At 38.1% G+C, this 27,782-nt stretch overlaps 1 protein-coding gene across 3 annotated transcripts in view; it reads right to left on the reverse strand.

Annotated features, from left to right (window-relative positions):
- Positions 1-27,782, reverse strand: part of PINX1 (PIN2 (TERF1) interacting telomerase inhibitor 1) — a 68,152-nt gene that overhangs the window by 26,936 nt on the left and 13,434 nt on the right. For all 3 annotated transcript variants that reach the window (XM_016160921.2, XM_016160920.2, XM_016160922.2), the window contains 2 exons: positions 24,557-24,649; positions 18,603-18,679 (listed from right to left, as the gene is read on the reverse strand). In XM_016160921.2, coding sequence (XP_016016407.2) covers positions 18,603-18,679; positions 24,557-24,649 — 170 coding nt within the window. The remainder of the gene's footprint in view (positions 1-18,602; positions 18,680-24,556; positions 24,650-27,782) is intronic.

A 27,782-nucleotide genomic window follows, 5' to 3' on the forward strand; every position in this document is an offset into this window, starting at 1 on the left:
AGCTCCTAAGCCATCTTTTGGTATGTTCTAATAATTTGAGGTGAAAAAACAAACAACCCACCCCCCCCCCAAAAAAAAACCTGACGGCATACTTTTAGTTACGGAAAAAAATTTATAATAATTTCCTTAATCATTTGGTAATTAGAAAATGGTACATCAGCAATGAATGTCCTTTCAGTCTCTGATGCTGAGAAGAAATCTTCATTAATACATCAACATCAGAAAAATCTCTGTCATCCTACTAATGCATTAAAGTATAAAGTTCTAAATGATAAACTAAGTCAAAACAATTACTGCTACTTTATCAGAAATAAAAGCAAGTATTTTTAAGTAAGGAGAAGGTATTTACATTGATTTTTCAGGAGTAAGAGCTTTACTAGAAATAAAGAACAGAAAGTGAGATAGTCGATTCTGGATTTATCCTATCAATAGATGTGACTCTGAGATGACCGTAAAACTCAGGTGGGCTTTCTTTGCATAAACCAGTCAGCCAAACTTTTGGAAAACTTAACTGAACTTCTAGAATACATCTGACTCGGGTAAAGCTTGGCACACTAATGTGTGTGCATGCACGTGTTGTTAACCTACTGAGTGAAGCAAATCCTCAAACTCAAGGAGTTATTTAAAGCTGCCTTCTATGCCCTCCCAAATCTACCTGCCTTAAGCATAACTGGAAACAATTCAGAATAAAGTACTGTGGCTAACTATTATTTTGCCGGTTTTTAACTAGTACATGGTTAAAAAAGAAAGTCAATATTAAGGCATACTTGCACTTGATACATGTAAAACACAAAGTGGAAATTATTAAAGAAGAGAAAAAAATAATTTGTTATCAGTCAAGCTTGTAGCTAGGACTCTTGATTAATAATAAAAGTCAACCAGGCAATTCAAAAGCCATATTGGTGAGTATTCAGACAAAGTCCTTTGGCAGGAAGCTGGTTAAACCAAAACCCTTCTACATCCTCATCGACTGCTTTTGCAACTCCCTCCAAAGGGGAAAGATATTCTTTCTAACTCCAGAAGGGGTGAAGTCTTTCAAGCCTAATGGCCTACTCTATGTTTCAGAAACTATACATCACAGTTTATCTGGGGGTTTGTTAAGAATGTCTATTTCTAGAGTCCAGCTAGAGCCTACAATATGCGTTTTTAACAAGCTCACCAGGTGACTCTTCTGCTCACTAAGAACTGGAGTTGGGAGCTGGAGGCAGTGAATAAATTCCTGCTCAGTAGCTCCTCTTAGTGTCAGATTTTCAGAAAATACTCAGTTTTCCTAAATTGGGCACAAGAAGCAATTATTTGCTATTGGAACAGCAGTCATTTAGAGAAAGGTCTTCTCCTTTTTTTTTTTTCAAATTTCAGTGCATTTGGAATCTATTCTGCTACATTTGAACAGAAGAAAAAATTACAAAAAATAGTAAACTCTGTTAAATGTATGATAAACCTACACTTACGTTTCATACTATTAACTATATTTGGATACTATTTCAATGTAAGATAATCTTAGTAAAACTGACAAGACTCTAACGGGTGTGTTTCAGTGTGGTTGCTTTTATAACAGAAGATGAACAGTCCCCTTCAGGCCCCAGAGGCCTGACCGATGACAAACAGACATGTCTGCTCCTGTCTTAGTTTGTCTGGCCTGGCTCTCTATTCACCTTACTCTGCTTTCTGTAGCTTCCATAAAAAGAGTCTAGTTCATTATTCATCACACCTGCCTGGCTTATGAAAGTACATCTTTGATAGGGTGTGAAATGTACAGGTGAATGGCCTGGCATGGTGAAAGCATGCCGGGAATAGCACAGCTACTCGGTCCAAAGCCCAGTAGGCAGCAACGGCATGGCTGTCTAAGACAACCCTCCTCCCCTCTCTCAGCTGGGTGCAGTGGAGAAAACATGGCGTCTGCATGCGTCTGAGTGAAGGGGCATGGCACGTGAGCAAGTGTCCCCGGGCTGGGAGATAAGAAGAGTCAGTTGGCAGGGGATCAGAGGACAGTGTTTAAGGACTATGGATTTGAACACAGATCTTAGGAATTTTATTGAGAAAGTAGTTCCCCCCCCCCCCCCCAAGTGAGGGTGACTTCCAATAAAGGTTAGGCCTTGCTGAGCTATTTGTCACTAGCTAACTCCTGAGGCTCAGAAATGTAAATTTCTGCCTAAGGTCATATGACTCATAAGGGCCAAGTGAAAACTGAGGCACAGGTCTGCGCAGCGCCTGTACTCTCTCCCGCTCTCCTACACTGTTTTTGCATTTGTTACTTGTATTCTTTAAGAATTTTGCCCTGCTTAGTTTTGGTTTAAATTTCTTTTTTTTTTTTTTTTATCTACATTGTCACTTCTACAAAGTGAGATCCTGGATGCAGGGATATTACCTATTAAGAGTCTGTTATACCAAATTTGGTACAAATCTTAGGGTTCAGTGAATGCTTCAACACTGCATATGTATAAACACAATAGATGTTAGCGGAGGGTTATATAATGTCGATGATAATTATTTTTGGTTCTTTTACTGCCAGTGCTATTATGACTAAATTGGGTTTCTCTTGGGCACAGTTAACTAAAACATAGAATGAAGTTTATCTACATGATCTGCTTGAGAATAAAGTACAAATTCTTAATGTTATACTAGCCTCAAAAACATATACATATATATATATATATATATATATATATATATATATATATCACTCTCTTCTCTGTTTTCCTACAGCTTCCAACCAAAGTTCTTGACCAATGCACTTACTTAGGAGGACCCACTGTAACTAAGCATGTAGATGACAAGTCTGGCCTCACTCTCTTTCCTGCATGAGCACACCCTAAGTTTCTATAAGACAGGCGCCACGCTGCTGGATCCTTGATGTAGGTCTCTTCAGAGCTACATTTTATGGTCACAAGCACAGCAAGATAGAGACAAATAATTTTATATACATCCTGCTACTAAAAAATGGAATCCTAAGAACGTATAAAAATGTATAAAAAGTGAATTCTTTGTAGTATGATAGATTAATCATGCCTCATCCTGCAAAGAGAAGTAAGGTAGGAATAAATAAAGGAACTGGATGGATTTCCACTGATGGCTTACAAAATTGTACCACAAACTCTATTTCTCATATATTAAAATAGGAGAAAATGAATATGATTTGGGTATTTGCTTATACTGACTTCTTTTCACTTCAAAGATAATGACACTCTTTACATTTGCTTTATGCCTTAGTGAGTCTCACAGTGTTTTCACACACATTATTTCATCCACATTTCCCACAGGAGGAAGCAGAAGCACAGAGCAGGTTCATGGCCAGATAAGTGGCGTGATGCCCTCACCCAGAAGTTAACAGCTTGAATTCTGTCTGCCCGCCCCTGTGGTGGTCCAGATCAAACTCTCTGGACCTGGTTCCTTTTCTAGAGGGAAAGTCTAGGGAAGAACTGGATGGTCTCTTTTAGCTCTAAGATTCCACAGTTCACCCAAAGTCACACTGAGGGTTAAGTGACAGAACTAAGACTAACACCTAAATTTTCTGACTTTGAAAAAAATTCAATACTCACTGAACTGTGCCAAACCAGTACTAGTGAAATAGGGCCTCTGTTATCATTCCGGCCTGCCTCCTGGATGCTTTGAGCTTGCGAACAGTAAGAACTCTAACTATTAGATGAGCAGGTTTGCCTAAAAGATACAGGTACTTCTGTCATTGACCTTGCATACCACCAGGGCCTCTGTGAGACTTTGCTGGTAACAGACTGGAAGTGGTGAAGACAACATCACGTCATACGCTGAAATATGGCCTACTTATCATACCATTCCTCCGATGTGAAAGAGAAGTAAAAGATATACTATATGCCTTATAAGTCATGATTGTGTCCTATCGATAAACTAAAATACGTACAATGATGATAAAGAAAAGAACCCAAAGACTTGAAAGAAATGAACAAATAAAAAGAATGGGGACTGGAGGAGCAGAGGAACAAGACTTAGAGTAACTGAGACTCTCCCTGGACCAAGCCATAAATCTCATAACACACAGCTTTGAGGAACCCCTTCCTCCGGATGCAGAGTAACTTCAGGAAGAAGCTCATGGAGTTGACAACATCTGGGTCACCTTGGCTGGTGAGACAAGTCTCTGAGGCTTACACACGTGGATTTACTCATACTAAAGATGATTCCCTCAGAACTCCTCAGTCCGCACACAGAGTAAACTTCACTCAACGGAAACACCTTTCACTCCTGGAACACCGATCAAACTTCAATATTTCAGATCTGAAATAGCTTTGCACTCTATTCCCTCTTCCCATGATAAAACAACCTCTTTGTGATCTTGCTCCCATTCTCTTTGACAGAACTCAAATGACGACAAAAATCTTATTAGTTACCCTACATTCCTAAATTTTCCTTTCTACTTGCTACTCCCAGATCTAGATTTCCCAAGAAGTCAGGAGCAGACATATGGTAGTGGTCTCAGAAGGAATCAAATACTCCATTGTTTTGACACCTTATCTCTGTCCCATGCGACCAGGATGATGAACTATAAGTAAAAAAGGTAGACCCCCTAGCTATAGGGGAACGAGATGCTCAGAGAATAGGGGAATTATATTCTGCAGAAGATCAAAATAGCTATTCTCTTGTGGCAATCTTCTTTTGTCCATCTTTATTCTCTCTCTTTGCTGGCTTCCATCCCTGATATCTATGAATACTAATAAGGATGATGAGAAGACTTATTAAAATGATTTAAGGAAGGAGTAAACTAGGACATAGTAGGACAAAAATAAACTGGGCACTAACAACTTTTTGTAATTGAAAGATGACGATGACATTTTAACCTACTTGCCCTGACCTCTCTTCCAAATGCTAATGCCCGACTAATGCATAACACAAATCTCTACAGCACTGGCTCAGCCACCTCCAGACGCCTTTGTCCTCTCACATCTTTGCTGCCCCACGCCCCTGCCTCCACTTTCACCGCCCTCAGCCTGTCCACTCTGCCTGTCTGAATCCTTCCGGTGCAGCTCAAGTTCTGCTTCCAGCCACTGAGGAAGGAAGAGAAGGGTATGGGGATAGTTACATGGATATACCTTTTGTTCCCCACCAGAAAAAACTGCAAACTTGTAAAGAGAAACTTAATTACAGTACTTGGCTTAACAGAGAATGGCATTTACGTAGTCATAAAAATATAAACACCAAATATCAAATTAATAATTACAATACATCAGTATTTTGAGTAGTGAAAGGCTTAAATCCTCACCCACCCAAACACAAATCCAGATAATATTAAAAATACATCAAGAAAGTCGATGTAAGATATTATTTTAAAATATACAGATAAATATGATTTTAAAAAATAAAGATAAATGCCATATAATTTAATAAGAACTGAAGAAGCTGTAGAGAGCAGACTTGGGAGGTGAAGAGGTGAGAGGTATGATTGAAGAATGCCATTCTTTGTGCCGTTTAGTGAAGCTCAAGTTTTTAAATCTATATCAATATATTATTTTGATTAAAAAACTACATTGAATATTTTTAAAATAATCACTGTCCGTCAGGCACTGTTCCAAATGCTTTATAAATGATATTTAATTTTTATAACCATCCTCATAGGTGAAGAAATTATTATTATTATCCTCATTTATAGGTGAAGAAATTAAAGCACAGAGAGGTTAAGTAATTTGCTCGGTATCTTACTACTAGCAATGGATGGGGCTGGGATTCAAACTCTGGCAGTGTGGACCAGAATATGGAGGACTTAACTTTGAAAGAAGCCAGGAAAATTTAATTTCATAAGTTATTTTGAAAAAAGCTATCTGAATTCACCTATTGATAAATCTAGACAGTCAAAAGCAATCAAACTAAGAGACATGAATAAGTAGAAAGCATTTATTTTCTCATATCTAAAATCCTATATTTTTCCATCAACAACAATAAAAAACACAGCCTAAACAGCAAGAACAGCAGAAAAGAAAAAGTTGGAAAAAAATTGCAGTCACACAAACTATAGTTAAAAAATGACTAAGTTTCCTTGATATATGAATTTGTTGGAAAACCATTTATCAACAGCCTGTTTCTCTCTAGCAGAGTCCCTCAAGCCAAGAGCCATGTCATTCCCCTTTGACTGATTAATTAGCCAATCAGGGGACATTTTTCATTGTGAGGCATGATGGTTTATTCCAGCTAATGTTTGGTCTCTAATGGCGACATATTAAAGCCAACTCGGCTATTTTAGCCCTGTGGAGTGACCAAAAGGAAAGGATAGAAAATAAATCAAAAGAGCTCCTTCAGTTTCCCTTCAGTCCTTAACAAAACCCCCAAGGAACAAATGGCTGGAGGAAAGATCCTCTACCAATAAAGAGAAAAAACAAAGAAAAGAAAGGTGGAAGTGTCTTCAAGCCAAGGGGGATCCTTTCGTGTCTCTGAAGAGCAATAATTTATCCTCTGTTGATTAACAGACCACTGATAGAACAGGCACCGAAAAGTCAATATCCGGCTCTTCTTCCTTTTATCAAAAGCTGTGTTCAATAGAAAACCTAGCTCTGTAATGCTTCTTACTCACTTGGAATGATTTTACCTACACTCTGAATTCGAAGAGGCAGCGAGTAACCTGATCTCAGACACTATTTACACACCGATCTCACTTCATTCAGTAAGGCAGCTGCCGACTGTGGCACCAGCTCTCTAAGCTTCTTATCAATCCCTGTGCCTTTGACAGTCTGCAAAGCACAGGGAAGTAAAGTTCAAATCTCAGAGGAATACAGTTCCTGCAGAGGACAGATGTGCATATTCACATATCCAGAAGAGAAAAAATTCATCTTAAATATGTTTAGTATGCTGTCTAGCACACTCAGTGGGATGGTCTAAGCAGCTAGTCTTTGCTATGAAATTCCACACCTAGGCACATAAACCACCCAGCTTTTTCACCTCCAAAACCCCAAACATCACAAACTAGCCGTCTGTGTCAGATGAGATCACAAACACATTTCACTTGTCTTGATGAGAATTTACCGCCATCAACATCATCCTTATTATTTATGAATTTTGGATACTTTCAGACAGGATATCAGTTTGCTGATTCCCTGTTATCTCAAAGTCAGACCTACTCACACATTTACAGTCATATGCTTGGATCTCACTGACATTTGAATTTGAGGCCTAGGATAAGCTGTTGTTCATGCTACACCTTCTTTTTTGACTGGTCTACCCAGAGACTCGTGCTCTTTGGGCCTTTATCAATTATCAATTCCTCTTTGCAGCTTTTTCTGACATTCCCAGTAAGAATTAATGGTTCTCTGGTCTGTGTTTCCAATGTTTTCAGCATACTTCGACAACTGAATTCAATTCAACAAAACCTCATGGAGCACCTACTTGATGCCAGGCATGGTTCTAAATGCTAGAGAGTACAAAACTTCCCGCCGTGCAGGGGTTCCATTCTGTAGAAGACAGTAAACAAGTAAACTCGTACATCTGACGGTGGTAACTGCTATGGAGAAAATAAAGGAAAGGGTACAAGAGTGTCAAGGTTTTCTGTTGTTATTGTTAGCATTTTTTACTATAAATAGGGTAATCGAGGAAGACCAACTGAGATGACAAAATGTGAAGGAGGTGGGGGCAAGCCATGAAGAGGAGCTACCAAGTACTGAACCTTGAGGTGGGAGCAACGTTAAGTCCTGGAGGAAGAGCAAGGGAGCCAGTGTGACGAGAGCAGAATGGGCAAGCGTGAAGCAGAGATGAAGAGGGGCAGTGACGGTGAGTGAGTGTGTGTGTGTGTGTTTGTGTGTGTGTGTGAGAATGGGGGGAGAGTGTGTGTGTGTGTGTGTGTGTGTGTGTGAGAATGGGGGAAGAGTGTGTGTGTGTGTGTGTGAGAATGAGAGGGGGGAGAGTGTGTGTGTGTGTGGTGTGATGGGGAGGCAGGAGAGGATGGTGCAGGGCCTCAGGCTATTGTAAGAATCTGCCTTTTCCTATGAGTGTGACAGAGAAACTTGGGAAGGTTTTGAACAAAGTACTGAAAATGATCTCAGTTACATTTTCAAAGGATCATTCAAGATGCTGTGGGAAAATAAACTACAGAAAAGATTCCATTAGACTCTCGTAGAGAATTTATTCATTATGTTCAATATGTTTATATGTCTATCTTCTCTAGCAGAGCATCATAAAGTCCATGAAGGGGGCCAAGTTCTTTGTAGTTTCAGCAATTAGAGTAATGCCTGGGACACTTGGGGTACTCAGTAAATAATTATAAAAGGTTAAATTTTTATAACTTTTGAAGTTTTTCTGCTTTTCAATCATTAAATAAGTACCACAAACTATATTTGTTGTGGAAGAGAATGAACTGTACCTATAACTTTTACCTATAAGAGAATATTTTTTTGTGTCCGGCTTCAAGGGTATTAGTAGAAGTGAACATATTACGAAGCACAAAGAATCGTCTTGGCTGAAACTTAGTATCTTTGGTAAACTATTTACTATTTTATCTTCGTTTTCGTATCTCCAAGGATGTTATGTTGTCTAGATGGATTTCAGTGACAGGAAAGAGTATGATAAATGCTCTACCAGCGCCTCCTAAATGCACTGTCCCTCAATTCCCTCAGATGGCATCTGATTCCACATGTCCCCAAAAGTTAAATTTTCTATGACTTCTCCAGATAACCTGTACTGCCCTCTCCCTCTTTAAATGGGAACATTCTTTGTACCTAACTTCATCTCTGAAACTCACATTAAAAGTCTGTTTCCCTTACTATTGTTATTTGAATCCAGCTAATTTCCAGAATGATGACAGAAATAGTCCTACTAGATACAGGGGCATAAACCAGGGGCACGATCCCAAGGGTCTTCCTGTGCCTGGGATCCTATTATCTTCACATAAACAGACTCCAAAGGTACTAAAACAATGCATATCTTTAGGGAATAGGGATAGCACTGAACCCTTAAAAATTTTTTTATTAAATTCAGTACCATCATCTCCATGAACACTCAATAAATGCTGATGATAAAGACCTTCTCAGTTTTCTTTCATTTTTTAAAGTAATGAGTTCTTTACACTCTAAACAAATGCATATACCTCTACCCAAAATTGTACAAGATATCATATCTAGAAGGAAAACTATTGCCTTAGCCATTGTTGATCTTAAATATTAATGAAAACAAAATTGATATGCCAAGAAGTCCTCCATAATTGCTGTAATGGGAATACGACAATGAAAGGCCTCTTTGTTAGAGGCCTTTGAGGATTCATTGGCAATGAGTGAGTTTAGTCGCTACGTTTATATTACATGTTGTTCGGTCTGTGGCTATGCACACATGGACTGAAACTGTCTTATTTTGAAATTATTTCAGTGGAAGTTATTACTCACCACCTTAAATTTGAGTGTGCTAACAATTACAATGATGAAAGCAACCTTAGCAGCAACTAAGATGCACTGGGCACCGACTACGTGCTACAGACTTTGCCAAGAGATTTACATGGCTTATTCCTCAATCTGTGCTAGATAATTTATCATCCTCACTGGATACAGTTATGCAGGTGCCCCAAGACTACTTAAAGGCTTGGAAGAAGAAGCCGAGGCTCAGAGAGGTTAAGTAACTTGCCTCCAATCACAGAGTGTTCAGACTACTCGTGGGCTCAAATGCAGGCTTACCAAACTTTAAAGGGCCTATTTTCGATACCATATCCCACTGAATGAGCCTCCTCATAGAAGAATCAGAGAAACGGAACATTTCCTTGGATGACATCTTTCCTTATTCTATTGGTTAAGAAGGTTCTACCATATTCACCATCAATGCACAATCAGAGAAATAAGAAGAATGGATCCTAGAAAGACGTTTCAGTTATTTAGGTATGTAAACCACCCCCAAACTTAGCGGCTTAAAACATTAACAATCATTTCATTATCACTCACTATTTCAATGAGTCAGCGATTCAAGGAAGAGCTTGCTCGGCTGTTTGGCCTCAGGGTCTCTCTAGCGAGACTGTGGTCAAAAGTGGTTGGAGCTGGTCTGGCAGCAGGCTGCCCGGGCGGCACCCCTCTCCCTTCAGGTAGTCTTGGGGTACCTGCAAAACTCTGCATCCTGCTCTCTCTATGTGGGCTACTTTGGGCTTTCTTACAGCTTGGGTGCTCAGGGCAGCTGGACTGCTTACATCAAGGCTGAAGGCTGTAAGAGCAAGTAGTTTAGCTAACAAGGCCCCAGAAATCACACAGCTTCCCCACCACTTGATTCTATCAGCCGCAAGCAAGTCATAAGCCTCACCAGATGGAAGTGGGGAGGGCGGGGGTGGATCAACCTAGAAGAGTATGTGAAAAGAAAGATTTCACTGAGGCCATCTTTGGAAAATAGAATCGACTACAAGAATATATAATTCAACACTCATTTTATGGATAAGAAAACCAAGTTAAAATAGATAAAATAAGATAAAAACAGATAAAATAAGAACATCCCAGACGGCTAATTTCACCTTGACACTCAAAATTTCTAATAACTCTTTTAAGTCTTGAATCGCTAAGACAAGTTGCTATTTTCCCTCAAGATTATTTAATTTCTTGTTTGAATGCACCACAAGCTTTTCACATTCATCTCCCGAATAAAGACCATAAGTAGGTAATGCAAACCTCAAGTACCATTTCAAATGTGAGTATTTCATGTGTTCCCTTTACTTCAGAAGCAGGGAACCTTAGGCCTGAAAGGATTCGTGCATTTAGTTGCGACTCATACCTATTACGACTCACACCTGTTACAGGAAACTAACCACGAGGTACATCCGATAGCTGGCCCGCTTTCCCAGCCCATGCGGCCGCTTTTCCCTGAGTGGAAATCTTTCTAGGAATTTCTCAACTAGTACTAGTTCTTTTCTATGAAGCATACCAAACAAATCCGTTCCTTTTCTAGAAGACCAATGAAAACACCCAACATTCAATGTCAGGATCTCTCTGTAGTCAAGGTGGAATCTCATAATTGCTTGTCTGCTCATTCCTGTGCATAACATGCTTTCCAAATACTCATGTTCCTAATACCATTCTCTGAGTGCACTCTTTTAAAACATGGCACCTGGTCCTCACAAAATAGTTCAAATACAGTCACCAGTGCAGAAAACAAGCAAAAAGACTGTTGCTTTCAGCATATGGGAACAATCCTTCTAATGCAGCCCAAGCCTGCAGTCAAGATAGTGGGCATTCTATGTGTTTGGCTTAAGTTAAACTTGTGGTTAGGTTACATGCCCTAGCCTTTAATTCTCATCTAGATCTACCAAATTAGATGTTTCCAGAATTAAATGAGACTTTATTTATATTTATAAATTTCATCTATTTAGTTTTGGCCAAAGTCCCAGCTTAGAGATATTATTTTAAATCTTAATTCTGTTATCCTTGGTGAAAATAATGAAGAAAATTACTGACATCATCATTGCTGATAAAAATAAACTTTAGACATTAAATGTATTATTTGGCTTGTTGTGGGCTTAGTTCAAATCCATCTCTAACTAAAAAGTTTTTCATGAGATGATCACTTTACAAATACTAGAGAGGGAAAGCTGTCCAACTTTTGAATGCTGATGCCCAGATCTGGGGTGGGGAGGAGAAGGTAGAGTGATAGAGGCTGGAGGAACGGGAGATTCAACTTTAGGAGTCCATGCCCTGTAAACTACTTCCAAAACTCAACCCAATTCACAAATATAGGTTATTAACATGAAAATTCAGAAGTAAAGAGAAACAGCCTTCAATTCAAAGACATTTCAAGTAAAAAAAAAAATTTTTTTTTTTTTTTTTATAAAAGGTCTCTTCTTTCCCCAGTGATCTTCTCTATGAGCTGCTTAGGGCAGTTTATAGAACTAGAAGAAAGAATGGTCTAAAATTCCCCATGAATTCAACCAACCAAAAAAGAAAGGTCTGCTTTAGTTTTCAGATTTAACAATCTGCAAGAAATTAGAAAGGTGATTCATGATAATTGATGTGAATGGGACATGAACCCCAAAAAGTCATGCTATGGTTCAAAAAGCAAAAGGCATTAGAAAAATTCAAGGAAAGTGATCTTTTTTTTTTTTTTTTTTTTTTTAATCAAGGAAGATTTTAATTGCTTCAAACAGGGAGAGAGGAAGAAAGCATGGAAATCTAACACAAGGCACAATGAACGTGGAACTGAATGAAACCAAACCCTTCCTTCGTTTAAACAGGTTATCCTTTTTTGTGTGTGTTCTGAAGGTGGTTGCAGTTTTCTATCATTTTGCTTTAAAGAGATGAGTCTTGAAGGCAAAGTTGTAATGCCTTCCATTCCCTAAATTAGGGTGGCTTACAGAAAGCCACCCTGATTGCACAGCCAGGGACTGAGATTTAATAGGGAAAGAAAGACTCACAGGTTTCTAATCAGGTTATAGAGGTGAAGTAAATGACAATTATTTTGCAAAGAGCCTATGCCAGAAACATGTTGTTTGCAGAAACAAAGTAGGAATGCTGGTAACACATTCTAAATCCTTGATATGGTTTAGGAGTATTTTCTCTAGTGATAAGGCTGAATCAGGAAACAAGTTGGATAGAGGAAGGAAATTGGGAAGGTGGGGGAGGGAAAAAATGAGAGGGAAAAAAAACCCGGAGTATCAGGAAGTCCAACCAGATAGGAACTAAAGGAATTTGTTTTTCAGCGTCTCCAACTCCAACTTGCAAACCAAGTGAGAAAAGACACACACAGACAACACACTTGTATCTACAACTCCTGGCAGGCACTGGCCAGCACAAGTACTGGCTGCAGGTCTCAAGGGGCCCTAGTAATTTCAATTCAATATATTCGATCATTTCTTTGTCTCCGTAGAGTGCATACATCTCCAATTTAGGTGCACTCCAATTCAGTTATTATCTTCCAAATAATACAGTATAAAGATGGTGGGGGAAGGAAGGACTTGAAAATTAGAAATGTATAGAAATGTACAACCAGCCATTCCCACACAGAAGAGTTTATTAAAAGTTTCACTGTTTAAGCAAAAAGTACTGAATAGCCAGATCTGGCGAAGGAAACAATGCCCCTGGATAGGCTCTGTGGCTTGAGGAGACACTAAATGCCAGAAAGTTTGAGTATAGTCCCTGAAGAAGTAGGAAGTCTTTAATTTTTGTAGCAGTGAAAATGGTCAAGACTATGAAAAGCTATTCCAGAGTGAAATGCAATGTATGAAAGTCAATGTATGGCAAATGGGATTACTTTTGAAAATTATAAAATGTCAGAGCAAACATTTACTCAATAATCTTTTCTCAAAAATCTACTATGTACACCAGTGGGTTATGCTTGGCATGAGATTGGAAATTAACTGTTGAATGTTTCCTACTCTCAGAGAAGAGATAGTTATTTATTGATCAAAATATTTCAAAAGGAAAAATATTTCAAATATCAACTTTGAAGCTATACAAACCACAAATAACCATTATGACGTCCATTTTTTAACAAAGAGAAGAACAATGAAATTTCAATTTACTGAATCCCTTCCACGTACAAAGCACTGATCTCAGCACGTGTCAGGGGTGTGGAAATGAGTACAACACATCCTCTCTCTTTATGTAGCCCACTGTCCAGTGTTTGTGACAGATGAAAAAGTCCACATGTAAAAATAAAGTGGATCTATTTCTTCCTTAGACAGATGAAGGTTAGCAAGAGGACAGAAGGTTTAATTTAAATTTTATAAATGTGCCCTAGCCATCTTAGGTTTAGCTTGGATTGTTTTGTTTTCATGTTATTTCCTTTTTATTTCCATATATTATATGGAAAATAATTAAGGAATTAGATTCTTGGTTTGGCACAGTTTATTTTACTACACAATACAAAGCTCATTCCTACTTCCCTCATGAAGAAAATTTTCATTTTAAGTGATTTTTTTTTTTTTTTTTTGACTAGGAAGAGACTTTTTTATGCATTCCAGATTTTAAAGCTTCTTTTCCGATCAAGGGCTCCTTTGCAAATCTGTTAAAAGCACTGAACTTTATATACCCATACACACATGCACACATGCCCACAAACAAATTTTGTATGCAATTTAAAGGAATTTACCAACTTCACTATAATGGGTGTACCACAAGATACTCTCCAAGGAGCTCTCCTATACTGATGTGTTATAGATGACAAACCTATCACATAATAACGCCACTTTGCATTTATGTATCACTTTACAGTTTGATATACTTCTGAAATTACTAAAGTAAATAACTTAATAGACCTGTACTTTAAAGACATCAAATGATCTGATTCCGATGAGTTTTCCTCTAAAGACCCATAAGACAGAAGACATAAAATCTCACATGGATAAGCGCAGGAGGTAGGTCATGGAGACTACAACAAGCCCTGAAAGCCTGGGTATTCAATGTTACTGATATGAGAGATCAGATGGTTCACAAATATTGTATTTCGAATTAGACAACAACTCTGTTGGCAGCAGCGGTTGCTGGGGTTGGAAATGGTGGTGGAGCGGATGTGACTATAATGAAAGCATGATGGAGACCTCTGTGGCGGGGGAACAGTTCTGTTTCTTAATTGAGACAGTGGTTACACAATCCTCAAGTGTGAGAAAGTGCCACAGAACTAGGCACAAAGACTGTGCCAATGTGAACTCCCTGGTTTCCATCTGTACTAGTTATGTAATACACGCCACTGGGATAACTGAGTGAAGGGCAAATGGAATCCATCTTAACTACCTTTGCAGCTTTCTGTGCACCTACAATTACTTCAAAACAAAAAAGTTTTTTTAAAAAATAAAGAACAAAAAGACCTCATGGTTGTTATTAATTAAAGGATATTGATTTTTTTTAATATAAATATATTCGGATCATTCAAGTCATTTGAGACCAGAAAATATACAAATAACACAGCATCTATGCTCCAAGACGTCAAGCTAGCTCTTTCTTAAATCAGCCTACAGTTCCAATGACATAGTAAAATCATTCCCAAAGCTAGCCCAGGCATTTATAATACGCTTCTGACCCATAACAGTTCAACTCTGACTGAAGGCAAAGCAGAGAAGTTTTAAAAGGTAAACCATTATTTTCAGCAAAATGAGAATAAAAGCCAAGCATTTTCCTATGACATTATGATAAAGTATTAACTACTTATGTCTTTGACAAAAAATCTCAAAGAAAACTTCTAAAGCATAACTAAAATCATTTAAATGTAGATTTTCTTAAAATGCAAGAAAGTTTATTGACATTGGCAGTATTGTGGTAGAGGGGGAAAAACAGTGACTTCAGAATCAGGGAGACCTGGATTTAAATTCTGTTTCTGCTATTTTGGAGCTTTGTAACAACCTTGCTGGGTCTCAGTTTCCTCATTGCTAAAAGAGTGCCAATAATGCACTTCACAGTACTGTTGTGAGGATTCAAGGAGATACTATCGTAAGTGTCTGGCACAATGTTTGGCACATGCACATGCTTAGTCAAGTTGTAATTACTATTACTGTAAGTCAGGGGTCGTAGAAATTAGTAAGCTTGGACTAATGTGAGAGAGATGATGTTGCCCCAGCCCAGAGGTGGTCAGTGCCCAAGGTTCTTTACATCTAGCTGCAAAGTCAGGATCACCATCAGCATCTCATGCAGAGCACCCGGCAAGGTCTTACTGCTTTAACACTCGATACCGCCCTGCTTTCTGAGGTTCAGGTATTTGACGTCCAGCAGTACCTTTGCTTTGGCAATGCCAAATATAAACTCAGGCCAATGTTGCTATGGGGGGGGGGTGTCAAGGGAGTGAAAACAAAGCAATGTTCTTTCCAACTGTGAACAAGAGCCAAAAGAGATTGTATTTTCCAACAAATCTGATCAAAGGCCTCCTGCCCTTGGCTATACAGGCTGTTGTAACTAACACGGTAAGTTTCTTAGCAACAGGGTATTTGGGGAAGGTACAGCTGTGCCTCAATAAAAGCAAACTCTCTATATAAAAATCCACATATATGTAAAATGTAAATTTAAAGGTGACTCTGCTTTGCAGAAAGACTTTTTGGTGTCTGAAAGTGTGATCAGATTGAAATACATTCTATCTCATATATACATGCAGGTGTATGTCAAATGTAAAATACTGCAGAGGTTCCCACCTACTCAGTGTGGACTGCACAGCACAGCACGGCCAGCATAGTTATCACCACCTGGGAACTCCCAGAAATGCAGAATCTTGGGCTCCACCCCACCTTCCTGAACCAAAATCTGCAGTTTAACAAAAGTCCCGGATGTGCATATGTACTAAGATGTGAGAAGCCCTGTCCTAGGAGATTTTTGTGACCCTGAGGCCAGGAGCTCTACCAATATAGTTACATATCAGGGCCTCCGCTAGAGGTTCTCAATTCTTATTCCTTGTTAGACATCATAACAATCACCTGAATCATCTGGGCAGGCTTTTTTTAAAAAATTAACAAAATTTCTTCTTTTTTGAATACCTGAGCCTGGACTCTCACCCAAGATTTGAATTTGATAGGTCTGGGGTGGGACCCTGGCATTAACGTGTGTTTAAAAGCTCCTTAGGTGACTGGAGTCAAAAGGTTGTTGAGAACCACCACTAAAAATTGAGAGCTGCACAGTGAAAGAAAACTGTCTCTGCCAAACAATTAGAATTTTAAATGCATCATCAGAAGACAGCATTAAACTAGAATGAGAGGTTGAGATGTACCCGGATATAAATCCTGCACGAAACATAGTATTATATCAAATCTGGTCTTCTCTATACCAAGTGCACCAAAATAAACTTTCCCTAGGCTAGTAGTGCGCAATTACTTCTGAAGCTCAAATACTGAGTCACTTTAACATGATCACAAATGGTTACACCACCAAAAAGTCAAGTTAACACCAAACAGCGTTGAAAACCTCATGACACCTGACACCTAACACCAGTAAGTCCTCAAGCATATAGATGTCTGCCAGAGGATTAGAAACCTCTGATCTCCTATGATGAAAAACTTTCCTGTACTTACCACATAAATTCCTTTAAAGTTCTACCAAAAGCCCATAAATAATATTTCCTTCCCTGATCTGTTCAACTGTAAAATTTCAAAGAGAGTGCTGGAGAAGACGACGGTTGGGGGCGGTAGGGTTGGCAGCAGGGACAAAAGGGAGGATCAAGGAATCCAAGAACACGGGATTGGTAAAAGCCACTGCAACCAGAATGCAAGCCTGAGAGCTGGAACAGGAGGGTTAGCGTCAGGGCTCCACAGCAGGATGTGGGGCTAAAGCGAAGGTTCAGTGTGACCGCAGAAGGGGGCCGTTAGGGCAGAACAGAGGTGAGAGTCTCCAAGAGGATCCTGAAATTACTTTTTTTTTTTTTTTTTTGGTCAAAGGAGAGGTGTTCAAGAGGGAGACAGATGAGCCAGAGGCAAAGTCCTTAGCAAACAAGGCAGAGGGCCTAACCCAGGTGACACAGTAACCACTGAGAGGTAGAGATGCGACCAGAAGCAGGCTCTCTCATGACCCCTGCTCTTTCCAACAGCCTCTGGTAAATGACACATCCAGTGTGGCCCAATAGCAGAAGCCACTTGCCTATGACATGACTCAGCACAGACCCACAGGCACCACCCCTCGGCAAGCCCTGGGCCCAGGTTTCCCTTCTGGCCGGGGCCTGCTTCCTTGGTTCTCAGAGCTAAAGGTACAGAGGCAGAAGACTGCTGAAATCCTAACCTGCAAAGGAAATCGCCAAACAAAATTTCTAACAACTGGTAATTCCGGAATCTTTGAAAATAATATTGAGTAACCATAGCTACCAACCTAGAAAAACGTGTCAGTCAGGAGAAATAGCAGAAATAAATGAAACGAGTCTTTTTTGTTCTATAGTCATCAAGGGCCTTGACTGGGAACCAATACAGGAACATACGTATGACATACCAGATTAGCTAAGTAACAGCTGGAGCAGCCATGTAGTCCAGACGTGCACAGACAATATTAATTTTAAATATTTTACACCATTAGATCTAAAAATCCACATTTAAAAAATTCTAATATCAACATATAAACTACAGCCTGGGCTGTCTCTTATAATTGAAAATAGTACAAAATTTTTTGTTCTAGATTACACAGCCAAATTTAATAATTATAATTATAAATTATAGATTCATCCCATTTAGGGTGCAGTTTGGTCACCCTTTCCTTATCTTCCAGTTCTGAAAAAAACAGCATTATACAATAGAAGAAATATTACATCTAAATTCCTTCCAGACTCTCAACGCTGGTCCAATACCGTTTCAAAATGTTTTTTAAATGGGATAGACAAGAACTGGAGTACGCATAAGATATTCTTCCTCCCTAAGTCATATTCCAAATAGAGTGATGCAGTCTGAGCAAAGCAAATAAAATTGATGCAGCCTCTGCCTCTCCTGGAGATGGGAGAGAGATCTTCCCCTCTGAACAGATCAGCAACAAGAGTCACCCCCAAGGCTATAGTCTAGATCTCACAGGACAGTGACAACAAACCCAGTTAATACATATCCTTTTTCACATTCCCTATAAAACACATTATCTACGAATTATTATTATTAAGAAGAGCACATTTAACCTTTGTAAGGAGCCTCTAAAAGCCTCTAAAAGTTCTTTTTTTTGGTAGCTTTGTCTGAAAATTACTATTTGTAATAAACAGTTCTATACATAGTTGAAAATCAGTGTGGAAACAGAAAATAACAGCTGTATGTGCCTTAATACCTCGGGAGTCTTCTTACTCTGTCTTTTGCCAAAAATGCAGTCAAGATCTGTTTTGCTCCGAGATGACAGATCCTTCCCTAGAAAAACAACACAATACCTTTTAGTAAGACCATTCTTTCAAACATATGAAGCGCACATATAAACTATGAAACTTCTGGAAGTAAAATGAGTTTTGGAAAAGAAACAATTTTATAACTATTGACTATCTCCCCTTCACAGATTACAACTCTTTAATAAAATTAACTAAATTTTAAAATCACTTAAAAATCAAATAGTGTTTGAGAACCAGAATGTATGACATTCTCTTAATGGTAGAAACAACCAAGAGCATGCAGACTGAGAGGAAAACTAAATTCTAAAGCTACCTCTATCACTGGTATGCCTTTGAGGTATAATTTCTGGGTCTCTGGGTTTCCCATTTATAAAATAAATCTTATTTACTTTAAGGAAACACGAGCTACTTACTTAGGATTATGAAATGCAGAATATAAAGCTTCAAGACCCCACATACACACATGAATGAGAACATACTGTTTTTGACACACAGGAGCTCAATAATTAATAAAATGAATGAAAATTTAAAAAGAATAAATGCAAATAAAAATTATTGTATTAGGGTGAAAGAGTTTTAGGTTTTTCTTTTGAAATGTTTTTTGTTATGGCTGTATCAGCTTTAAATAATAGGATACATGGTAAGAACAGGAAATTAAATGGTTTCTGGCAAAAGCAGTGGCAAAAGGACCCATGATTCCTATTAAAAACACTAAAATTTTACTTAATTTCAAACCAACTAATTTAAAATGCACTTTTTTTGGAATTTCTACTTTTACCAAAACTACGCTACGAGCAATCAACCAAATCTATTCCCATTTGTCAACTTCATGGTAAATGCCTTTTAAAAAGTGTAACTACTACACTTAAAGTTGGCTCTGGGGGAGTGTGGCTCTGGCTTAGACACAGGAATTTTTGTTTTGAGTTGGAAGCCTGAGTTCCACTGAAATTGACTCACTTGTCTTCTTGGTTTCCTGTGGCAAACTGACTTGGCAAAGTAATGTCATGACCCAGAAGGTTCTAGTTCACTGACTATCACCAGGGCATTCAAATATGATATTGCTCAGTGACTCCATGAAATGAAAAAACAAAGTACCCTTCAATTTAATGCAAAGCCAGGTGCCAAAACAAGTTTCAGAGGCAGCAGCACCAGATTCAATGGTCCAGTCAGCACGACCTGTTCTCATCAGGAAAGACATGCTCCTCTGTGGCTCTACGCGGCTCTTCCCTTTCGTCCCAAGCTAGAAATGAAGGCTTCCTGGTTCTAACGGATTATTAAGTAGAACTCAGACAAAAGACCACAAAGGAAACTGATTTAAGAACAAAATGAAGCATATCCCAGATAGGAACTCAGAAAATAAACCAGAAAAGTGGGGAATAAAATTGGTCGTTGTGGGGAGAAGTGGACAAACCCTCAGAAGGTCTGGAGACCTACTCCTAGCTTTGTCACCAGCATAACCCATTTTGCACTGCAGAGCACATTCGGGGCTGCAGTTGCTATTTCAGAAAAAGGAGTTGTACTTAGTTCAAAATATGTATTGGCCATCTATCCTAAACTATCTTCTGAAATGCAACAGATACTCTAAAAGAAATGCAAATTCGGACTTCTTTTATAGCAATTCGACTAAAAGGAATGCTGGGGGGATTAAGGAAGGGACAGCATGTGAAAGATTACAATTTTAAAACAGGATGTCAAAATTTGAACATGCAGAGATCAAAAAAAAAATCTAAATGTCAAAAGGAAAACTGCCAAGCTAGTAGAGATAGTAAGCTATACCAATGAAGGTGCAAGTGTTTCTAAAGTTTTGGTGATGGGTTCTTGTTTCAGAAATTTTTATCCTTTAGCAAAGTTCACTTAAGTAAATGTAGAAACCAGGATTGTTACAGGCCTTGCTCTGGATTTGATCTGGAAAACAAAACACAGAGAAGAATTAAGAGTCAGAGACCAATGGAAAGAAACTCCAAGGCAGGTAAAAATGGAAGGTGGAAGCAATACTGAAATAGTTATTTGTTAATGGTCCTGGTTGAATAGTTTACAAATGTCATGAAATTATGGCCACTTTTAAATAATATATACATATTATGAGTTTAAAAGCTAATTGGTCTCAGTTCTGAATTATAGTCAAATCACAGAAAATACTGTTGATAAATCTTAGAGAAAATGACAATCAAAAAATTGAACAGACTAAGAAATATGCTATCTGTCTGGTTTTGGATCTTGTAAGTATTAGTCTTCAATAGGCCATAACATTTTGAGAACCAGGAAAAAAGGCTTCCACGTTGATATAACAAAGATCCATGAAAGAATGAGCAGACAGAAGAGCACTTTGTTTATGATCATTTCAGCTGCTTTTCTAATAACCATGAGTATCAGGTTTTCCAGGCTATCAGAGTAGCAAATTGGAAGGGAGGATTGTTACTGCTACAGCCAGACACACATACGACACCAAGAAGTCCACATTGGAAGCAAATGAAACGATGAAAAATAAACATAAGAAGTTAAGAATCACAGAGATTTGGAGCCTTCTGGTTTAAAGGCAAAAGTCAAATGTAGGATCTAAGGAGAAACTATAAAATACTATTTATAACTGAAACTAAAAAACTCAGGAGTTTTTTCACTCAAAGTAAAGAGGCAAGGGCAAAGAAATGCAAATTTGAGAAATATGTTTATTAAAATGTTAAGGCTTATGTAGGTAGTTTCACTTGCTTAGAAAATTTATTTGCATTCCCTTATCAAGGAAAAAACGAATAATATTACATATATATATATATATATATATATATATATATACACACATATATAGAAACACATGGGGCCAATAATAAGCCTGGGACAGAAAATTATGACAACTTCACTGAAAAGATAATGTCAGAAAACCAGAAAATGTAAAAGAATCAGAGAAGGGGGAGAAATAATAATAAGATGAACTTTTTTTTAAGCCTGCAATGGTGCTACTTTATATTTAAATGTCAAAAGACTCACTAGAGGAACTTCATTGCCCATCACTAAGCACAGCGTGGGGGGGAGTTAGCCACGCTAGGTATACTACAGTCTGTTTCCAGACTAGCAAGCCAACTACCAGGACACGTGTTGTCCATGTAGTTTCCTTGTTTAAGAAACAAAATACTACAAATTGTCATAAGGATAAGAAGTCTGAGCAAATTACCATAATAAAACTGCGTAAGTACAGTTTCTGCAACTTTTCATCTACTCATTGCACAGCTTGGGAGGAAAAGCAATAAATGCTCTCTTGACAACTGCTCACTCTATATAGAAAAACTTCAACGGTTTGGTAGAAATTGATATTTTCCTTATTGTTTCCTCTCTGCAGAAATAGCATTGCCGAATATTTTTCAAATTAAAATAAACTATTTGAAGTTTGGCTTTTAAACAAATATGAATGAAGTTAACTTTTAAAAATACATAATAAATTATTTCAAATATAAAATTATAAATTTAGGACTAGAGAAAGAAATAATAAATGTATCAGCTACTAAAATTATACAGCCAATACTTAGGCAGTTGCAAATTTTACAATGCCATTGCTACTGTAACTTCACCAAGGTAAAGTTTTTACCTTCACTCTTCACACCAAGCTATATAAAATGACATCTGCTCAGTTATGAGTTTTCTGGACCATAGATGGAGTTACAATATGAATCATTCTCATCTAAAAAGCAAATTACTTATTTCTATTATGAGCATACCCACAGGCTAAAATCCTTATTATCCATAATTCTGAACAATCAAAAGTTCCATAAAATGGAGTCATTTCTGGTAAGTCATAAAATAGGACCTATTTTAGAACTCAATAATGACTTAAAAATCTTTCCTCATTTTACAAAAGAGAAAACTGAGTCTGAAAGAAGGGAAGTGGTTAAGTGATTTGTCTGGGAGTGATGGCCAGTACCCAGGTTTCCTGTGACCTAAGAGAGTCTACCTTAGAGGAAACTTAAGAGTTTATCATTCATATCCAGTGACAATAGCTGCTCTACACGAAAATTTTTCTTTTAGTAAATTAAAGACTTTAAAATAAACTTTCCCTGTGGACTGTTACGAAAGGTGGTAAATAATGACTTTCTTCACTACCTGGATTTTTGCCGGCTCCTCCCATTTTTTCAACTTATTCCCAATCTGCATTTCCTCTGTTTTCTCAATCAGTTTCCTCTGCCACCTAACTCTTTCCCCATCATACCAGTGCCCTACTTCTCCCCAAGAAAAGCTAATAAATAAGCACACCTCATTTTAAAACAGAGAAAATGAAGGCACAACAAACCAGGCAGGTTGACAGGGTCAATGGGCAAGGGAGTAGCTTAACTAGAAATAGAAAGCAGATACTCCCAGCACCCATTAGATTAAAGCAGACTAGAGAGGTTTATCCCAGCTTCAGCAAATGCTTCAGATGAACTCATGCATGTAGCCAGGTACTAAAAGAAAATCAGAAGATTTTATTTGCAAAAGTGAAAGCTTAAAAGGCTGCCATACCACTCAAGAGTTACAGCCACTTTTAATTGCATTAATTTGCTCTACACCTTTCTGCTCTATTTCTACTTCTTTCTTTCTATAGGGTCTAATTAAAAATAAAGGAGGAATATATAAGGGATTGGGTATGAAATGACCAGTTAGCCTGTCCTCAAAAGGACTGAGTGGCCAACAAGGACTGTCTTCTGTTCTGCAGCATGCAGGGGTAGACAGAAACCTGAATTGGAAGCCATACAGAAAAGCAACGAAGAAGGTTCTAGCTAGCCTGAGCCATGCAACCACACCTACTGGGAGAGCTAAGGGGGAAGCCCCAGTCTCTCCCTGCACACATGCTGAAAGCCATTCGGCTCCCAAACACTATTCAGCTCTGCCATAGGCTGTCATTTAAACCAAACCCACTCCTACCTTTTGGAGTCCTGGACCCAAATGAGAACGACCACTAATGGTTTAAAGTAGTGGGAATTCCACCTGCCACTGCTATTCAGGCAGGTTCTAGGAGTTAGGGAATTCCCAATCATGCCAACAAGACTAAAGCAAAGAGACGTGCTTTTCCTGCCATTTCAAGGTAGAAACATACATCTAATCTCCTATAGATGAATCATCCACTGGTGACTAAATATCACAACATAAATTATCATATTTATACTTTAAGTATATTATGTAATAAGAAGGTTTTTGTGCCTGGAAAGTGCACACGATGCATAACTGTTCTACAGGAAAACATTTGGGGAGTTCACATTAAACTGTTTCTTAGCAACACAAGACTGCCACTTAGTGGTTAAAAAGGCCAACTGCACCCACAATTGACCATAAGTATTGGGAAGGGAGTAAGAAAGGCAGGATTTACCATCCAGTTCTCGTTTTCTAACTCTGTCTTCGCATTGACCATGGAATGCCAAGTCAGCACTCCACGAAATGAAGAAATGGTGTGGAATAATTTAAGAGTCAACTTGGGAGTGAGATTTCCCAAACCGGAGTTCTCAATATGAAGCATAATTCTCTAAATGGACATGTTTTCAGAGCTATTCAACACCAACATTAAGCTCTGAAACACAAGAAAATGTAACAAAAAATGTTGAGCAATAAATTAAATTTGCTTTCTGACCTAGCAATATAAAGTTCCTTTTCTCCTCTAAATAGCAAGTTGACTTCTGCTTTCGGCTTCACTGAAGGACTTTGTACATAGTCTAAAACCAAATGCAGGGCCCTACTTCAGAGCTATGAATCTGCATCTGCTCCTTAACAAGATTCCCCAACAAATGCTGAAAGTTAAGCACTGCTTCAGATCAATCCAGACAGACCATCCGTGAGTTCCCATTTTGTATGTAAAACAAGAGGTGATGCTGAAGAGCTAAGAATGCTCTAAGAAACCCAGTGTGAACACAGGCGTTTTCAACAACAAGGAAATGCTTAATTTTACCTTTTGTGAATTTCATATAATGAACACGGTTTTTGGAGATTTTAGACTTTTCTTCAAGGCTGAAAGATTTCTTTTCTTTGTTGTCTGAGGAGTCTTAAAAAAATGAAAAGCATTACATTAAACTCTGTAATCCACTCTTATTTTTTCTTACAACAACATGGTCTTATTTAAATAAAATATTTAGGAGTCCTATTATTTATTACTGAACTCTAATCAAATGGTTAGAAATACTTTTAAACTGTGTGGTACAAATCAAACATGGCTATTCTTCAGAAATTTACAAAATCTTCGAGGAAGAGAAATGAAAACTTGTGTTAACACAAAAACCTACATACGAATGTTCATAATAGCCTTATTTTTATTTTAATAGTAAAATACTGGAATAACCCAAATTTTTCAATGGGTGAATGGATGAGCAAATTCTGGTATCTTTATTTTGGAACACTACTCTGCAATATAGAGTAATGAGTTATCGATACATGCCACATCCTGGATGGACCTCAAGGGCATTCTGCTTGGGGAAAAGGTCAATCTACATACTATGTGATTCCACTTACATAACATTCTTAAAGTAACAAAGCTATAGAGATGGAGAACTAATAAATGGGCTCCATGGGACAGAGACGAAGCGGGGTGTTGGAGGTTAGAGGGAGGGAAGGTGGATGTGAATACAAAGAGGCAGCATGAGGCAGCTCCTTTGTGGTGATGAAACAATCCTATACCTTGATTATGGCAGTGGCTATAGGGATCTAAACGTGATAAAAGTGCGTAGAGATACCCACACAAATGAACGAGCGAGGCTAAAAAACTGGTGAAAACTGAACAGTCTGTTGGCCTAATTAACGGTCAACACCAGTGCCAATTTACTGGTTGTGATAGTATGCTACAGCCACATGAGATGCCACCATGGGGGCAAACTGGGTGAACGGTACTCAGGGCTCTTTGTAGTACCGTTTTTGCAATTTCCTATAAGTCTGTAATTCTTTCAAAATTAAAAGTTATTTTAAAAAAGCTTTCAGACAATTCTTTGCATGAGTTAATTGTATCAACAACCTGAAACTCTATTCTGCAGTCACTTGCCAAAAATAGCTTGGGTTTGTTTTTTTTCAAACTTCCCAACAGTAAATCTTTCTCCTCCTTTTGTGACCAAACACTTCATATGGCACATAACATTCTTAATCTGATATCTCAAAGACAAATCACCTAGCAACTTATCAGCTTAAAGAATCTATTATTAATTGAAGACGTGTTCAGTACTAGGCACTGAACTAAGCTTTCTATGCATTTTTGTATTCCTTTTTACAACCACCCCATCAGGTAGATGTTATGATTATTAAAATTACTTCACAGGACACTGAAGCACAGAGGAGTTAAATAAGGCACTTCCAGGAGGTGGCTGTGATGGGGCTCAAACCCAGGCGGGTCTGAGCGAGAGTGCGTATTCTTAACCACTGCTTCCCTGACAGAACTGCCCTCCCACTTCAGAGGATGTTAAAAATCTCCTTGGGAGTTTCTCCAGCTTCCGAGCGTACAGAGTTCCCAAAATCCCGAGCAAGGGCAGACCTTAAGGGAATCAGTTTCTACCTGCTTGTCCATATGCATTCTTCCCTAAAACTGCTCTGATTCTGCGTGGATGCATCAATCTGATTCTCCTTCTTCACTTCTCCCACATGTCCTTCTCCCGCTTTACAGAAGACAGGTACAACTCTTCTCTTACCAGAGATAAACAGGGACAAGCCCAAGCACTGGTGTCAGGGAAGTGTCCTTTAATCAAACAGCAAAAGCAGCCCCATCCCCCACACCAACCTAACTCATCAAGAAAGAGATGCACTTCCAAAAAGAGTTTACTGTCCTAATAATTATCAAAACGTATGTTTCTTGTGACCTACTAATTATAATGTCAACCTAATCAAAAGGAAAAATATTTACATGTAAAGCCTTGACGTTCCTAGGAATAAACCAAAAATTAATATGTATTTGTTTTGTGGCAGAAAAATATGATAGGGTGATAAATTTTAAAAAGTTTAAGCAAACAAATATATTAACATAAAGTACTACAGAGCATATGCAATGGAAAGGAACTATAAAATATAATGCTCTGACTTGTCTATTTCTAAATAGATAACGATGGGTATCAACTGCTCTGGTATTTATCATCCGTTGGTTACATTTGATTTTCTTTTAAAATGCCAGTATTTCCCAATAAGCCAGAAATTATAGTACTTTGCAACTAAAGCTATGATTAAAAATCCTATAGATGTCAATATAAAAATGTGAGCAGTTTTTAAAAATTTCCTTAGAGGATATGTGAGCAAAAAATTGAAGATCCCCATCCCAAACCACACCTTTGTGGATGACAGGTTATAAGCATCCCAGTTTATTTCCAAAAATATTGAAAGTCAAAAGGAGCAAAATATTTAATGGAAGTAACAAACATTTCCATTTCCTAAAATTAGGAGATAAGTCCACCAAAAAGCTAAGCCGAGTCTGGCAGAGAGTAACTAAGTGAGACAGGACAATTTTTTAAAATGAAATTTTAAAGAATATACTGATTTTTGTATCCCATAAGGAGATAAGATTTATTTCTAGAACCTTTTAAGATTCTAGGAGAAAGCAGTATGGAATCTCTGCTTAATTAAAAGACAAATTGTGTAAATTTGTTAAGCAATCTTAAGGAAGTAAAAATATTATTATAGCAAAAAAATGTTACTAGGTAATTATGTCATTTGCTTGTTAGCTTTAACATGACCAAAAATTCACTTGGATAGAGTGAATTTTTACTAAAGATGATATGGCAGAAAAATAATCTATTAGCTTTCCAGGTCCATTTCTTGGATATGTTTTCCCTTAAAGAAATATTCTAAAGGCTTTTCAGTACTGAGTCTGGTAATTAGCAAGGCCTGGTTGGGACTCACTGAGCTAGACAGGAAGCAGGGCGCCAACTGCACCACCCCTACCACAGGGCTACCGGCACCCTCTAGTGGCCTCGAGGTGGAACTTAATCTACAGATTAGTAACTTCCGCTGTCCATGATCTAAGATAATTCTATGTCTTTTGCAGAAAAGAATCAAACTGCGCAGATGAACATGTGGACAAGGCTGTGCAAGAACAAGGTATTTGTACTGCTTGGAATCTGTCATGCACTTACTACCTTCCTGACAAATAATACAAGGGTCCCCTGGGTCACTTTAAACATTTTACTGACTGCATTTTGATAATACTTCAG

The sequence above is a fragment of the Rousettus aegyptiacus genome, unplaced genomic scaffold (assembly GCF_014176215.1).
Source record: "Rousettus aegyptiacus isolate mRouAeg1 unplaced genomic scaffold, mRouAeg1.p scaffold_m13_p_16, whole genome shotgun sequence".
NCBI lineage: Eukaryota > Metazoa > Chordata > Mammalia > Chiroptera > Pteropodidae > Rousettus > Rousettus aegyptiacus.